At 36.3% G+C, this 18,807-nt stretch overlaps 1 protein-coding gene across 1 annotated transcript in view; it reads left to right on the top strand.

Moving 5' to 3' along the window:
- Nucleotides 1–18,807, top strand: part of side-IV (sidestep IV transmembrane protein) — a 167,126-nt gene that overhangs the window by 111,835 nt on the left and 36,484 nt on the right. Inside the window, 2 exon segments of the mRNA XM_073963866.1 lie at nt 14,900–15,023; nt 15,320–15,480. Coding sequence (XP_073819967.1) covers nt 14,900–15,023; nt 15,320–15,480 — 285 coding nt within the window.

The raw sequence follows: 18,807 nt of genomic DNA, 5'->3' as shown, positions 1-18,807 counted from the left end.
GAACTGTACCACCCGGTTTTCGTTATTTTGAAGGTTTTAGCTTCATAATCACGTCGAAATAGCTGAAATTTGGTACTTAGTCTTCGTTGGGGGTATAAAACTTTCCCCCATGATTCTATCGGTCAAGGTCCACGCCTTCATATAGCCCCCATAGAACGGTACCTTTCGATATTTTGAAGGTTGTGGCCTCAATATTCTTCCAAAATGGCTGAAATTTGGTATTTAGTCTTCGGTTGGTGTATAAAACTTTCCCCCAGGAATTTGTCGGTACAGGTTGACGCCTTGTAGAACGGTATAGCTCCCATAGAACGGTACCTCCCGATTTTCGGTATTTTGAAGGTTATGGAAACAATAATCCATCGAAATGGCTGGAATTTGATATGTAGCCTTTATTGTAAATGAATGGAAACTAATTGTTAAATTTTACTTCAATACAACTCTTTCAAATCATGAAAGAATGATACAAATTGCAATACTGTACGGGGTTTTGAAGTTTTTGTGATACCTTTGGTAAAAAGTAGTGTAATGTATTCGATATATTCCATAAAAATCACCCAAAACTATTTCCAAAACTCTTTTAATATCTGATTATACCCTCATTATTTAGGCCAAAGAGATTATCGAAATAAAGATTTTAGACACCAAGTATGTTTGGACGAAATCCATTTCAGACAATTTGGAGTTGATTTAGCAATGTCCGTCCGTCTGGGTGACCGGTGCGCACAATAATTCTCGAACAATTAACCTATTTGGTTTAAATTTTAGGTCTCGTAAATTTTGTCCAAACTTAGTTTAAGTTCGAAGATGGATCATACCAGGATAGTTAAAATTTTTTCGCTTAGATTATTTGCCCGATAGTTCCAGATAGGGCTAACCGTATTGTTCCAAACTAGGGATGTGAAAATATTACTTCCTAGCATATATCAAGTTCGAATATGGAATATATCGGCACACTCCATTGGGAAAAATATGTAATATATATTACGGTTGTCAGTACTGTCCCTACAAAGCCTTGGGGAGTCCTCGAAACTTTTTGAATTTGTTCGGAACATGTTCGCCTTGCGGCCTTTTTACGACGGTGTAATTTTTTTTTTTTTTTTTGGGCAAGTCCATATTTTCTGAGACGACGTCAACTAAACTGACTAGTGCCTAAGATAAACCTCAAAGGTTTCTTAGAGACTTGGATTGCGTCCGAATATTTACTACATAAGAACACTCCTTCAGGTGTCTCCTACACAAATTTTGGAAAGAATGCCGTTTAAGGACTCGTCTCGGATTGTTTCATTTTTTTTTTTTTTGCTTTTTTTGTCTTTGTGGCCCTTAAGGTTAAATTCAACAATTAGTTTCCTTTCGTTTATTAAAAAGACTTAATACCAATTTTCAGCAATTTCGGTAAAACAATTGGAAGAAAATTCAAAATATGGAAATTCGAGAGGTACCGTTCTATGGGGACTATATCAAAATTCTGGCGTAAAGTTTTTAGACCCAAAGAAGACTGTAGTTAAAACCTAAAAAATACCGTAAATCACGAGGTACGCTTCTGTGGGGGATATAGGAAGACGTGGACTTATACTGATAATTCTTTTCTGGAACATTTTATAACTTCATGAAAGACTAAATAACAAATATTAACGTCACATCCTTCACAATTATGAAAATCGGGAGGTATCGTTCTATGGGGGTTATATGAAGGCGTGGACATATACCGACAAATTTCATATGGAAAGTTTTATAACTCAAATTAGGACTAAATACCAAATTTCAGCAATATCGGAGAAAAATTGAGGTTACAACCTTCAAAATACCGGAAATCTGGAAGTACCGTTCTTTGAGTAGGCGTGGACCCATACCAACACAATTCGGGGGGAAAACTTTATATTCCCAACGAAGGCTAAGTACCAAATTTCAGCCATTTCGGTGTGATAACGAACCTAAAAACTTCAAAATACCGAAAATCAGGTGGTACCGTTCTATGGGGGCTATATTAAGGCGTGGGCCTGTACCAACCAATTTCTGTGGGAAAGTTATGTTACCCAAACGAAGACTAAATACCAAATTTCAGCCACATTCGATGAATATTGAGGTCACAACCTTCAAAATACCGCAAATCGGAAGGTACCGTTCTAAAGGGGGCTATATGGAGGCGTGGACCTATATCGACAAATTTAGAGTGGAAAGTTGAAAACCCCTAACGAAGACTAAATACCAAATTTCAGCCATTTCGGTGGAATTTTGAGGCCACAACCTTTAAAATACCGAAAATCGGGAGGTACCGTTCTATGGGGGCTATATTAAGGCGTGGACCTGTACCGACAAATTTCTGGGGGAATGTTCTATACCTCCAACGAAGACTAAATACTAAATTTCAGCCATTTCAATGGATTATTGTGGTCATAGCCTTCAAAATACCGAACATCGGGAGGTATCGTTCTATGGGGGCTATATTAAAACGTGGACCGATATAGCCTACTTGCAATACCAAACATCCTAGAAGTAATAGAAACCTCTGAACCAAATTACAAAGCTCTATATTAAAATTGCGAGCTGTATCTTGATTTCGACAGACGGACGGAAAGTCGGACATGGTTATATCGACTTAGAATTTTACCCTGATCAAGAATATAGGTACTTCATAGGGTCTCCGACGAATATTTCGATGTGTTACAAACGGAATGACAAATTTAATTATACCCTCCATATTATGGCGGAGGGTATAACAAACGGTTAGGTCATTTTGTTATGTCGTGTGCCTCTATAACTTGTTTTCAGTTAAATATCTGATTGCAGTGACTCAAAAAAATTGGCAACATTTTTGAAAAATAAAAACTTTAAAGACTTTTTGTACGTAAGCTTTTTATTGAATCACTTTATAATTAAGATTTTATGTAATCTTATTAAAACACATCAAAATATCATACAGGGATACGAGGTTGTAAAAAAGTCAAAACCCTATTGAACACACTCTTATCCATACAAAATTCTAGTAACAACTTATTTCATTCTTAGTATTTTAGTATTCATTAAATTAAAATTTTTTTAAAACTAAATTTTTAAAGAATTATTTCTATATTAATAAAATAAATAAAGGTTTATTGAAAATCGTATATAATTCACGATAGAATTGATTATGAAAATTTAATAAATACAATTTTTTTTGGGTGCCACCGTGGTTCTATGATATGCACTCCCGCCTTGCACACATAAGGTCGTGGGTTCGATTCCCCGGCCAGGCAACTTCAAAACACTTTCCAACGGTGGCAAAATACCCCTCAGTAAAACGTCTCTACAAAAGTGGTATCTTAGACACGCCGTTCGGACTCGGCTATAAACTGTTGGTCACACATCATTGATCTAATATAAATCGGGGTGCACTCATTCATATGAGAGAAGTCTCCATTGTCCCTTATGGAATGTTTGTGGAACAATGATTATACACGTTTTTATAATATATTTTTGTATATTCGTGGAAAAAAGCATAATGCTCTAAATTTCCAGTTATTCTAACAAGTACAATATTTTGTGGTTTTTATGTGCTGTTATTCCATTTTAACATTTTTTTCTTTGGTTAGTCTAAACTCCACAATTCAGAAGAATAAAAAAAATCCAAAACAAGGATATGTGGCAACTTGTCGCTACAATTTTATGTTAATTCATTTGCTTTCATTTCCTCATTGAGAAAATACAGTCAAGTGAAATAAGCACAAGAACTAACAGGGTGTGGCAAAATACATGTATGCTAAACGTAGTGTAGAACAAACTATTTCAAGAACATACAAAAAATGAAGATATCTGTCATATGACAATTTGGAGCTACTGTTTTTGGTCTACCCTCACCTTGGTCCACCATTTTTGTATTAATTGCCAAAAAAAAAAAATCTCTCCGTTCGGAAACAATATCTATTTTCGATATCTGCAGGGGTTGGTTTTACTTATTAAAAGGAGACAACTAGCAATGTAACTGAAGTTGTTTTTTTTTATAAATAATAGAGGCATTACTTCGGACTTACTTTCCCATGGCAAAACCCACTCTGAAGTAAATATCAGGCCTTACAGTTGATACAACTTGTGTAATAGGGTTTGGTACAATTCTTCTATAACTTGTATACTGCTATGCTCAGCACTCCTTTCTCACTCATTAAAAATACGTATTTGCCGTATCAATGGGCTAAAGAATCAAAAGAAAATTTTAACTATCCCCTAAAATACATATATCCTTTTAGCATTTATAACGATCCATCAATTAACTTGCATTTGCACCACCCTTTACATTGTTAATTTTGTTTTACTTTGTTTTAAACTTCACGTCCTGTTATGCAATGCAACAGTGGTAATGGTAGCAGGAGTTGTGGTAGCATAACGTCATTCATTCACTCAGCAGCAACAGCAACAACACCTCAAACATTCAACAGAATCTAAAAAATACAACAAAACTTAATATTTGACCGGGTTTGTTTCATTTTGTAGTTAATGAATAAATCGCGTGTTTGTTTGAATTTTGTTTTAAAGGGATTTCCTCCTTTTTTGCTTCTTCTTCGCCCACTCTTTTTCTCTTGCTGGGAATTAAATTCATTTCTTTTCAAAGAACTTGTGGTTGTGCGTGGTTTTAAATATACAACAAGAACAAAAAAAAATCGAGGGAAAGACAAAATTTATCCAAAAACAGAAATCGGAAAAGGAAATGCTATGTTGTGCTAACAAGGACAGTTCTGAAAACTCTTTTCGTTGTGGAAATTCCCAGAATTAATGGTTATTTGAATTTCGTTTTTTTCTCTATTTGTTTTAATTTTAGATTTTTATTTCTCTGTTGTCATTTTGTTTTGTTGTTAATTTTCTCATAGTTGTTGTTTGGGTGTTTTGTGAGTGGGTGGTATATTTTAACCTTCAAGTCAGCTGAGTTTTACTTTGCTGTCTTTGCTATTAATTGGAAAATTTAATTAAGAATATACTAATTTCATTATATAATCTGTTCATTACAACTTCCCTTTGCACTCTTTTCATAACAGAGACAGAGTTTTTGGTATTTCCTATTTTTTTTGCATTTTCTTTTCTTTATCTATTGAAATCAAATCTTTTTTCTTCTTCTTGTTAATTAAAAAGAAACCGGAAAGCTTTTTGAACAAAAAAAGAAATTAATTTATTCATAAATTTTTTAATAATAATATTTTTTGTTCGTACATAATTTTGTTTAAACTTTTCTTTTTGTTTTGTTTACTGGCAAATGTTGAAATGAAATTCGAAATATTGTCATTCTATGTATGTCGTCTGTTGGTATTCTGTTGTTAATAATTTTATCTGAAGAATATTAATGTTCTGTCAATGTGTTTTGATAATTGGTTTTCAAAAGAATGTTTCAACAAGTATTGTTTGTGAATAAAGGAAATAAACTTTTCTGCCATAATTTCATAGGAATTTTAGGGGAATAATGTTTAATTATGAAAGAAAAGAAAAAGGAAATGACTGCGTCTTATCTTACGAGAAAATAAGCCATATTTCTAAATGTAGTCATTATGGACAATTTTGTAACAAATAAAAATAATTTTTAAAATTACTATTAAAAATATATTTATTGATTTTATTTTTTTATTTTCGAAACATTTATTACAATTAAAAATCATAATAAAAAATTATAAAAAAGCACTAGCAACTAAGGCTAATATAATTTTAAATGAATTAATTGAGCTATCATGACCTTAGGAGTCTGTATTAAAAAAGTTATATCTAGCTAAGTCCAAATACATCCAACCCATATGCTGCGATCGTTTCGCTGGTAGTTATTCAGGCACATCAGATGCGATGCCAGACAAAGGTTGAGTTTGATAACTCCTATTTATGCGAAGCTTATTGAAAATTTGTAGTTGTGTAGTATTTTGAAGTCTTTTTTCTGACCACAAGAAGTACCTTGTGTAAAAATTCACAAAGATCCTCAAACATCCTTTTGTGAGGGTGTGTAAAAACTACTGGTTCAATATAGATCTTTTTGGAACTTGATGTAAGCTTAGAAGAACTTTATCATATGTAAAGTATACTTAAGTAGTACTTATGGGAATTATCAGTCAATTTAATTGATGTTAGCAGGCTTTTTAGAGCTTTGGACCATTATCTCAGAAAATGAGGAATTGCCCTCAAAAAAACATTAAACTGTCCTAATAAGGGGATAACAAAATAATAACTTCAATGGGGTTTTAGCGCCGACTAATTCACCATAGGCAGGATCATCGCCTTTCACAAAATCCTAGAGAAGATCCACGAAAAAACAAATCGATACATCTCACCTATTCGTCATCTATAATTTCGCCTTCAAAACTCCAGTAAGAGCAAATGTGTAACTAGCCGTGTCTGTGCATGATATTCCTGAATAATACATACGATGCAAGCTAACATTACAATCTGACAAATATCAACAGTTAAAATTATGCGGCATTGCCAATTCCAGCGCAAAACTGCTGGTACAAATACCATCCAACCGAAAGAGGACAATAATACACGCTAACCAACTCGGCTATGTATGATTGTTCCGAAAATAGCATGGACTCATTCGACAGCAGTACAGATAGTACTTTGGAGGATGGCAATGCATTATCCACGAGTAAAAGGAGGGATAACCCAACAGGCATTGCAGGCGCTTTGTTATAAGCACAAACCTGTTGTCCCATAAAGCAGCATCGGTGTGCAACCAGCTGATGGGGATATGAAATCCCCAATCCATGTCAGTCAGAAATACACAAGGCTATATCCAAGAAAGCAGTTTTGGTGAAGGAGTACTAGGTAAGTACACTTTGTCTGGAGAAGAGGAGCACGCACTTTGACTACCAGACTGATCGTTTCAATATCAGATCGTTGTTTTCAATCAAGAGTTTAAAGAAATTAGGTTCGCTGTGCACAAACAGAGAGATAGGAAAGCTCAATCACAGAAGTACTCCAGAATTTAATTGTTCCGATACATCAAAAGTTCGAAGAAAAAGGTCAATCGAATTTTAGCGTCATGTACTGGATCGCGTTCTTCTCGTTGTCATGGTGGTGTAACCCTTAGGAAGGACCGATATGAGCCATTTTAACTAAATTTTTACAAAATGTTAGGAGATTCAAAGTTTGGACCAAATTGGTTGCCCCATTCCTAGCATTTTAGTGAAATTTTTTAAATATTGGGGAGAAGTACCGGAAGTTGTGGACCTATATTGCTCATGCAATTAAGTTTGGATATAATATGACGAAGACCAAATGTTGGACCAAATCGGTTGAACACTTCGAGGGTTATCGTGCTCTCGGTCCGCCACATATGGTGACATTGCGGTTTTTTACACCTTTCGGGCTGTTTTCCCAAGAAATATGGACTTGCCCCTGAAAAAATTTTTCCGTCGTAATGCAGGTAGCGAATGTAAATCGCTTCAACAAAAATCAAAGTAATTCGAGAGAAGGTCTTAAAGTGAACTTATCCGAAATTTTGTGTGAGAGGCACCAGAGGGAGTAGACAAATAAAGGCCATATTCGAACCTGATCTATATCTGGTAGATATATTAGGAAGTGCAAAGTATGGATTATATCAGTCCCTTCAAAAGTTATCGTGCGCACAATTTTTCCGAAATATGTTGAACTTTTGTACCTGAAGGAGTGAACCGATATGGCGTATCTTCGAATAAACTATGTTTGGACAAAACATTACGAAGGCCAAATTTTGTACCGATTTGTCAGATCCGTTGGGGAGTTATCTTGAACTCCAACCACAACACACGGTGTCATAGGGGCTTTTTGCAACTTTCAGGCTAATTTGTCAGGAAGTATGGACTTGCCCCTGATGAAACTAGTACCGTGGTATGGGGGGCAGTGAATACAAGTTGCTACAACAAAAATCAAAGCGATTCGAAAGCAGGTCCTAATATGAACTTATCCCAAATTTTGTGTGGGAGGTACCCGAAGAAGTTTATTGATTGAGTCCATATTGGAACATCAGCTAAGTCTGGTAGATATTTTACGATGTGTAAAGTATGGCCTAAATCGATTACTCCCTTCAAGAGTTATTGTGCGCACAAATTTTCCGAACATTTTCGAACTTTTGTGGGGGAGGTAAACGAAGAAGTGGACCGATATGACCCATCTTCGAACTTAAACTAAGTTTGGGCAAAATATTACGAACGACAAATTTGGGACCGAATCGGTTGATCCATTCGAGAGTTATCGTGCGCTCCAGCCAGCCAGACAGACAGACGGACGGACGAACATGGCTAAATCAACTCCAAATTGTCTGAAACACATTTCGTCCAAACATACTTGGGTTCTAAAACCATTATTTCGATGAGGCACATTTTGCCCGTATGAAAGTGTATATACCCTCGTTAATCATAACTGCTGAGGGTATAAAAATCCAATGAAACTCCAATCAGCACTGCCCGAAGCAACCAGTGCTGTGAGGGTGCAATCAAAGTTATACAAGACTTATGCAGCAAGAAGGACAACTTCTCACTGAGATTTATCCTCTCTAATGAAAACGTTAATATTTAACTGATGATTTGAAGATCCTGTGCAGTGTTATATATACAGTGAAGATCAAATAATTAAGGACACTAAATTTTTTTTAATATTTTACTCGAATTCACACCTGATATTTAAAGGTTTTTATGAAATACATTTTATATATCGACACCTCCAAATAATAGTATGCTAAGTCTAAAAAGTGAGTTTTGCAGGAGAAGCTCTCAAAGTTTGGACATTTTTTTGAACTTCGGTACTATGCTAAGTCAATATTTGTTTATAACTTCTGTTCGGATTGACCTATCATTACCAAAATTAGACAGAATTTAAGTTAAAGGACGATCGACACCTCCAAATTATAGTTTGCTAATTCTGAAAAGCGAGTTTTGCAGGACAAGCTCTAAAAGTTTGGAAATTTCTATGACCTTCAGTACTATGCTAAGTAAATATTTGTTTATAACTTCTGTTCGGATTGTCCGATCATTACCAAAATTTGACAGAATTTAAGTTAAAGGACGTTAAATATAAAAATGTAAAGAACTTGAAAACATGCTAAGTCGACTTAGCATACTATTGTTTGGAGGCGTCGATATAAGGTATTGGTATCGAGTGTATTCCGGAATTTTTTTTATTAAACTACGAATAATTACAAAAATTTTAAGTCCTATGTGGTAGTGGGATTAGAATATTTACTATTCACTGTGCTCTTGAAGCAACTTTAAGTGGAAGGTGCTCACACCTGGGAAGTTTTTGCGGATTCGGAAACTGCAATGTTCACAGATGAGAAAAATCAAAAAAAAAAAAAAATACTGATCAAAGGTCAACAATATCTATATACAAAAAAAAAAAAAAAAAATCGACGGAGCGCTTTTTGATTCAAGTTGACATTTTTAGGGGTTTTTTAGATTTTCACGATTCTGCTTAGAAACCGCAAGTCCAATCGGAATGGGACTATAGAAAATGTTGTAGCTATGAAAAGATTGGCCTTTATGACATTTTCTTAGGGTTTACCGTTATTGAGATATAAATTGGGACAATGCATTGACTTTATCGCTACCTTATAAATGAAATGAAATATGAAAACCGCTTACACCTGGGAAGTTTTTGCGAATTTTGAAACCGCAATGTTCATAGTTGAGAAAAATCCAAAAACAAGAAAAAATCGCTGGACTGATATTTTAATAAATCGCGGTCAAAATTCACATTTTTAGGTTTTCGCGATTTTGCTTGGAACAACATTTTCTGTAGTCCCATTTCGATAGGACTTGCGGTTTCCAACCAAAATCGATAGCTGATAAAAAATAAAAAATACAAAAAAAAATATTTTTTGTATTTGGACCAATATTAAAGAAGTTATGAGTATTTCTTTGCATATAGTTTTTACAGAATTCGACTTTTTCAAGGCCCGATAGCTCTGGAACCTTCAGTCAAAAAAATCTGAAAATATACTAAAATGTTTTGCTGGTGAGCAGCATCACCACAGAAAAAATTAAGGAAATCAAAAACCTCATTTTGAAAAAGTGTCTGATTTCACTCAGAAATCCCCATATACACCTTCTTACAGTACTTCAAAATGTTTACCAAAAATAAACATTTTAAAATCATTTTGTGCCTAAGGTTTTTTTGTAAGATTGTATCTAATCATAAATAAAAACTCATCAAAGTAACATACAGGGATATGTCAAGAAGAAATGTTATGATGTGAACCATTTTTGAGTTCACCCGTTTGGGAGTTATCGAGCACCTCATCCAGACGGAAGGACAGTGATAAATCGACTCCAAATTCTCTGAAATTAAACTATACGTGGGTTCAAAATTATTATTTCTTTGAGACAAAATTTTTGTCGTATTCAAGTGTTAGCTTAAAGGTTGAGAGTATAAAAAGAAAAAAAAAATAGGTGCAAATTATTAATTATTGTTCCACAATTTAGATCATTTAAGAGTTTTTTGATTGAGGTATAATTGCATTCGAAAAGCCTAAAATTTTTTCATTCATTTTTTCATTCATAAGTGCAATACCATTTGCTGTATATCTGATTTTTTACCCTCTAAATTTCTTTCAATCTATGTTTCAATTTGAACTTAAAATATTGCTTAATATTGTACAACATTCATTTTTAAACATTGAGGGAGTTAAATTTTTAATCGATTGCCTATGCATTTCATTTTATATAAAACAATTGCATAATGCTTTGGCATATTTTTATTGATATTGGTAGGTTTTGTGATATTTGTTTGTACAAATATTTGTCTAATATTTTGTCATCATCGATTTCTTCCTGTTTTTGTGGTAAACCATAAAAAGGCAACAACAACAACAACAACAACACCGACATAGGAAACCAAAACATTAGACACATCAACAGCAACAAATATTGATATTAAAATCCTGGATATATAAACAAAGAAAAGCTGCAAAAAATACTTTTCCAATTTCTAATACCACGAAATTGTTTTGGGGCATTTAGTTTTAATGGCAACAACTAACGAAGCCAAAAACAACAACAGCAACAAATAAAAGCTTAAAAATGAAAACACAAAACCATCATTATTTCCCCTGATAATATACACACATAGATAGATAGATATTTTTTTGCAAAATGGGCCAACAATACCCAAATGGAAATTATCGTTAAATATATACAGCTACAAAAACATACACAATGTAACATATCTATGCCATTTCATCTATATATCGATACATAGATTATAGATTCAAGGGAACAGCAAAGGAACAAAAAATGGCATATTACAATTTTTTGAAATAAAATAACATCGACAAAAACTCTCGTACCTATGGCAAATTTGTGTGTTGAAATTTCCCCAAAGTGCAATTGGAGAGTGGATTAATATAAAGCGAATGAAGCAGACTGGAGATATGCGTAACTGTTAACCAACATTTATGAAAAATTCACCATTAAAACTAACTACAAAAAACGGGCGTATCTAAAGTTTATTGACAACAAATAGTCATATTGGGAATAAATTAGAAAAAATTGCGGTTTAGCTAAATAGGGCAATTTACAAAGCACACAATTACGGAATTTATTTAACAACAAACATACACATAAGTAATGTTGGTAAATTTTCTGTTATATGTATAGAGTTTTTTTAGATATTTTATAAATTTTGGAAATTAATTTTAATTGCAATTTACCGGATAATGTAAGAGAGTATCCCAGTAAAACAAAAACTGATTCCAAATCCAGGTCTATTGTAGTTGTGTTCGGTTTGTCCGTCCCGTTTCCACCACACTCAAACTTCGGTGAGATGCAATAGATGCCGGGAGTGGGTGTATCTCAGGGGTTGCTCTGGACTGGTCCATGTGAGGGACTACGTCAGAGACTATGCTGCTGTGTGCTGCTTGAATTCAACCCCAGTGATTTCCCCGCAGCACTTAACGCCAGCCGTTGTTGTTCCATTTCCTGATATGTGTTTTTTTTTGCAATTTGCTTGCAATGGACTCCGAGGTTAGATGGAAGAAATAGCGGATTTTATGAGTCTGAAGAATATCATGGTCACGACGGTGCAGGAAATCAATCTCAACAACAACTCCAGCTTACAGAGTTTTGATGGTTACAACGTACTGAGGAAGGATCGCACCAGAAGAATGTATAGGGGTCAGGTGTGTAACTACCAAGGTAGAGTTGCTTAACGTATACATACCGCCGATATAGCTGTACTTCAGGTTATAGGCCCACCATTAGCCCGCTTTTGGAAGGTCATAACCGATGGATCTTAGGTGACTTTAATGCCCATCATTAGTTGTGGCATTCGGTCCTCGGAAATGACCGGAAGGGTAAAGTGCCCACCAAGCAGATTCACATCTCTTCGTTTTGCACGGTCAACTAAGACGCTCTACCAGAATTAGCGGAGTGTGTCACAGTTCGCCAGATATAACCATCGTGTCACCTGGTCTGGCAAATGACGTCACCTGGCAACATGTCGTTTCTCTTCGGTCAGAACATGTCCTCATAATTGTCTTCATCAATAGACTCCCCTGATTTCATCATCTCTGAACGCCACACTTTCATCAATCATGGGAAGGCTTAATTTTATAAAGTTCACTAATCACCGCTTCAGAGATCGGCTCGACCATTATGATGTTCGGATAGCAGAAATACGTTTTAAGACGTCAACGCTGCAGCAGCGGCTCGCCATATACCGACTGGTCAAATACCCGAAGTGAAATTACATTTGCCAGTAGAGTGAGGGGATTAGCAAAAAAAAGCGTGTTAAGCATAGTAGCGCCAACCCCAGTGCCACGGTGAAAATAAGCGGAACAAGTGGCTAAATCTTCTGAAGAGTTGCAACAATGGAGCCAGAATAGATGAATTGCGGACAACAGTTAAGTCACTCCGCCAAATCATCCAAAGCTTTGGGCCCTGATGAAATTTCGATGTTAATGCTGAAACAGCTGGATGAGCCGGGAGACGAGTACCTCAGCAAAGTTCTCAACCTGTCGCTAGCCTCCCACATCGTTACCGAAATCTGGAATATGTGCAGGGTGGTCCTGCTACCGAAGCTAGACAAGGATGCCAAAGCTGAATCGAAAAGACCGATTTCGTAGCAAAGACTCTTGAGGCTTTACTCCTTCGTCGTCAGAAATAGCTATCCAGTTGCCGATCATCAGCATGGGTTCCATAAGCAGCATAGCAACTCAACAGACCTGCACACCATCTCCACAGATATTGGTCAAGGATTCAACTAGAGCAAACCATGCGATAGGACAGTGTTGGTGACGCTAAACTTATCAAAAGCATTTGATACTGTGAAGCACCCTCTGCTGCTTAAGGACAATCAGCAAACAACCCTCTGCCCAAGTCTGAAACGTTGGATAATCAATTATATGTGTGGACGCCAGTCGTACGTGGAATTCAGGAACAAGCAGTCCAAGTACCGTAGAGTGAAACAAACATTTCCCCAGGGTGGGGTGATATCTCTCCTGTTTGGCACCCCTCCAAACGACATTGAGATGGGTAAAGTATGCGGATAATTAAGCGATGATGGAGTCAGATACCGTCCCTGATGTCATTTCTGAAATTCTGAACTCCTATTTGACTGATCTTAACACCTTTTTCACGCGGGGAATATGCAAATATCCTCCACTAATTCTAAGGTCACTCTGTTCACCACATGGTCTGCAGAGGTGACCACTGAGCTGAATGCCATAAACGATGGTAGCGGATTTTCGTATTTTTACGTTGTCCATTCATGCCACAGCTTTCTGCGACAAGCAGAGATGTTGGAACAAGGTTCTCAAGTCCCTAGCCGGCAGCACTTGGGGTACAGATATAGAAACCTTTTTAACCACATATAATGCGATGAGTCTATCTGTGGTAAGCTTACGGCGCCAGTGTGGTCCGCAAGTATAAGTCAACGCAATGGAGGAAGCCACGTACGGTTGCACTCAGAAGGTCTGCTGTTCAATCCCTGATGAGAACACCAATATTTTCGACTGTGGCAAATTCCCTCAGTGGCTTAAATTTCCTGAGTACTTCTCTACAAGTGGTGTCGAAAAACACGCCGTATGAACTCGGCCAATATAAATCGGCCTGTAGGCATTGATGTGCGAAAAATCTTCCTTTTCGCTTTAGGAATGTTGTATTTCAAATTGCCGCCTAGAGAACTGCAACAGAGTGCCTTCCCATGTGTCCAGCGCATCCTGCATGAGGAGACAAAGATTCTTCCAGTACAGCAACACATTGACATGCTTTGGTTGCAGTTTTTGTTCGGGTGTTAGCGTGAGAGCCAGGCAAGTCGGGAGAGATCTTCATTATCTAGAAAGAGAGTTCCAACTTTACGAGAGAGAACCCCTAGATCCGGAAGCCTATCAAACAGGTTTGAATATCATTCACACAGATGCAGTCGCAGCTGCGATAAACAACTATTGTGTAAATGTGGTCCTTGCAGAACATCCCCCATCTGTCGCAGCTGATGCACGTCGGCTTCCATGTAAATCCAAAGTAATTTCGGCACAACTATGCTCGGAATGCTGCAGCCGTCCAAATTCGTATAGGTGAAGGATTGATGACACTGTGCAAAACATCTGCACAGCATCTTTTCAACTGTCCTGTTAAACCTACACAACTAACTCCACAATCCCTTAAATCAGATTGGTAGTAGAACTGAAGATATTCCCAGAGCCAGATTAAGCAGAAAACCGAAGTAACAAACAATAACAAGTACTCTACCTTTATTGAGTGTGTATGTGTATTAAGTTTTTAAGGAAATATTAAAAATTCAATTGAATTTGTTATCCTATTCAAAAAATATGCACGAATTCTATAATTCCAAAAAAAAATTGTCAGGTATATATTTTTCTCGCTATCTTTCATTTAATAGTTTTTTATATTATTTTTTGGTACACTTGAATATTGAATAACACACTCATCGTTTGTTTCCCTCGGCTTTTGTTTATTTTTCATTTTAGACTGGCATGTCACGTTTGAACTATACACCCACAACGGATTTGGATTATGGTACAATATCGTGTTGGGCCCGAAATTCCATTGGTGTGCAAAAATCTCCATGTGTTTTTCAAGTGGTGGCGGCGGGTAAGTACAATCTCCCACACAACATTTATCCATACATACGCATCATACACTCACTCTTTGTATGTATGTGTGGTAAGAGCCTGTCATTCACTCACATTGCACTGGCTCACTCACTATGATGATGACGATAGTGTATCGGTGGGTATATATGGAAACGCTGTGTACGAACTATTCATTTAATTTACTTAACTGTCATTTGAGACCAACAAACTAAAACCGTTGACAACATAAAACTTTGGCAATTTTTGTATGTTTTATTCTGGATTTTTTCTTCTTTTTTGTTTAAACATCATCAGGTCGTCCATTTCCATTACAAAACTGTTCGATAACCAACCAATCAGCAGATTCAATACAAGTGGATTGCATTGAGGGTTTTGATGGTGGTTTACCACAAAGTTTCATGTTGGAGTTGGTGGAATTAAACAATTTGCGTTTGGCACGAAACATAACATTGCAGGTAAGTTGTTGGCATTAAATAAAAATTTAGAAAAAGTTCAAATCAAGCATACATATGGTTTTCAATTGAATTAAAGAAAAAAGAAACCAAAACAAAAACAAAAACCATGTAAAGAAAAACTTTTTGAAGCAACAATTATATACAGTTTTAGATAATTATTTGTTGTACAAACATTGGTGTATGTGGTTTAAGATGTGTATGTGGTTTAAGAAGACTTCTAAAGAAATTAATGCTAGTCCTTGACTATGAAGTTTTGTTTCTTCTTCATTTTCAATTGCAATAACTTTCACATCATTAGTTCTGCCTTGTGGGTGGGTGTGGGTGGTATATATCCTGCTTCTGTTCATTTCTTTCATTGTTTTTGTTGCATATGTGGTTAGTAGAGAAAATATCAATTGCCGAAATTAAAAAAGTTTTTATGAAAAGTTTGTTGATTTTTTTCTTTCTTTCTTCCGTTACCATTGCAATAACATGAAAAGTCAAACACATACATACACACAAAGATCTAGGTGAGAACAGATCCCATGTTCATATGCATGTATATGAGTAATGCATATAATGCTTGATTTTTGTGGTAATTTGTATTTTGGTAAAGTTTTCCATTTCAAGGAACAACAGAAACTTTTTTTGTTTCCAAGATGTATGCATTTGTCCAAGATGAAGTCTTTGTTTAATGGCTTTAATAAACTTTTAGTTAAATTAAAAAATATATATATTTGCAATTTTTTCAAGACAACAAATATTTGGAAGAAATCATAAAAAGATAAACTTCTAGGAATTTTTTAGTTATATAAAATGTGTGTGGTTTCCACAGAGGACAATACAACAACAACAACTTACGAAAACCAATTTGATAGTATGGAGCAAGGGAATGGATGGTACCATTGTCTCTTTTTCAGTGTCAGTAGTAAAAAATGACCTTTATAATTTGCCCATACTTATATATTTCCATTGAATCACTTAACTCTTTTGCAGACTTATCTTAGATTCTACAAATTAGACAAAATGATGACCTAAAATTAAAAATCTTTACTAGCATGGCAAAGACACAACAATTCGGGTTTAGGGAGAGGCTGATAATCGGAATCGGTGTTGATGGTCCGTAATTAAAAATTGAGCAATAAGGAGGTATATTGTTTTATTTTGTTCGACACTGTCAAAGAAACGAAAAATGTGTATCTATTAGAGCTTCCAGGGTCAAATTTGAACCTAGAAAAGACCCAAATACATATCTAGTTTAAACTTAAGCGCCACATTGTTGGAAAAGGTTGTGAACTAACATAGTGGTTATGATATGCTGCATTTGACATTTGATACACTTAAAGTATATTTTTTTTCAATCTTCCGGAAATTGGAGACGATTGTCTATATATAACCTTGATCACGATGGTGGCTCTGTCTACCACCTTAAAGGCTTTGTACTACGAAAAATGTCCATAACTCGCCACAGTAAATTGTGGTTTAACTTCGACTGTATGACTTTCCTCTAGAGTTGTGTAGTTCCAGAACGAAGTAGTTCCAATGCACTATTCAGGACAAGGAACTATTGGAACTTTATCCGATCCTTGCATTTATACAGTTCCTTTGGTTCAGATAGTTCCTATCATTCCTTTCATTTGTATAGTTGATTTTCTTCCTTTAATTCCACACTCACTTCCATATTTCTTGTTCGGTTCGTTCATCATTCAGATGCGGTCACATTGTAAAATTAACGTAAAGCACATCCTCGTTACATCGCCGCAATTTATTTATTTGTATGTAAATTAATCCACCATAAAATGAAAAAAAAGAAAGAAAAAATCGTTAAAAATTAGAAATAAAAAGAACGAGGGAAGAAAAAGATTCATTGAAATATATCGGTCTCGGAACTATTTGGAAACAGAAAGAACGATGAAACAGGTAGATTCATTGAACTATATCGCTCTCGGAGCTATTTGGAATTATGGGACTATATTAAGAAACTAGTTCATTTTGGTAAAAGGAACTAGAAAGATCGATCCGCTCCAGGAACTAGTGTGCTCAACTCTACTTTCTTCATAACGATGCAATTAAGGAGCGGCGAATAGCTACTCAATAACAAGCATTTTAATACGATGGGCTGCAACTACAATGAGATGGATGAGGGATGTTCTCCGAAGACCGTATTCACACGATAGCTGTTTGTGGCATGTGCGACTGCATCCGTGTGAATGCTATTTAAACCTGCATGATACGCTTCTTGAGAACCTTGTTTCTGTATCTCAGTTTATTGCTAATAGCTGCGGCATGAGCGGATGACGTGAGCATGCCGTCGCATGTAAGACCCAGAATCTTAGGGTAGTTGGCGATTGGAATTCTCCTACCATCGACCATTACATTCAACTCAGTACTCTCCTCTGCAGTCCATGTGGTGAACAGAGTTATCACCTTACCTTTACGAACTACCTGTTTCACTCTTAAGGGCTTAGACTTCTTGTTCCTGAATTCCACGTTTCAATATCCAACGTTTCAAACTAGTCCGAGGGGTGGTCTCTAGAGTTTGGAAACCTAGTTCCTAGTTCACTGTACTAGTTTCAAACGTCATAAAATCTAACATGTGATATTACGTATACGCATTTTGTTCATGCAAATGATGTGGGCTTTTGCAACTGCCTAGTGAACTAGATAGTTCCATATAGTTCATTTGGCTCAATGTCCTCAAACAGCGTGGAGTGCTTGAGAGTATCAAAGGATTGTGATAAGTCGAGTGCCACAATCACTATTCAATAGCACGGTTTGCCTTTGGGTGAGTCCTCGACTAATATGTGTGGAGATGGCGTGCAACACTGTTGTCGTGCTGTTCTGCTTAAGGAACCCATACCGATGATCGGCAAGTGGATTGCTATTTCCGACGCGTCAAGAGTCTTCGCTACCGGCAACAAAAGCGAAACCGGTCTATGGGATTCACTTTTTCTGGTATCCTTGCCTGACTTCAGTAGCGGGACCACCCTGCCCATTTTCCAGACTTCGGGAACGATGTGGTTGGCCAGCGACATGTTCAGAACTTTGGGGAGATACTCGACTCCCGGCGCATTCAGCTTTTTCAGCATTACGATATGGATTCGAAAAGGGTCCAACGCTCTGGATGATTCAGCGTTCCTGATTACATTCACGACATCATCCATTATAAATTGTGGTGGTTACCTCACGGCAGGTGTAGATCTAACGCGACGTAGTATTCTTCTCTTTGCCCTGTGACTCTCGTGGTGCTCGAAGAACTATCGATTAAAATAACTTGCGCTCTGGCATTTCTTAACATCATCACGCTCATTTGCTAATCTCATCGCCTCTGCTGAAAAACTTGGTCTC

This window comes from Musca autumnalis, unplaced genomic scaffold (genome assembly GCF_047663935.1).
Source record: "Musca autumnalis isolate F117 unplaced genomic scaffold, ASM4766393v1 scaffold_1, whole genome shotgun sequence".
Lineage (NCBI taxonomy): Eukaryota > Metazoa > Arthropoda > Insecta > Diptera > Muscidae > Musca > Musca autumnalis.
The sequence above is the reverse complement of the archived record's forward strand: the minus strand, read 5'-3'. Positions and strand labels throughout refer to the sequence as shown.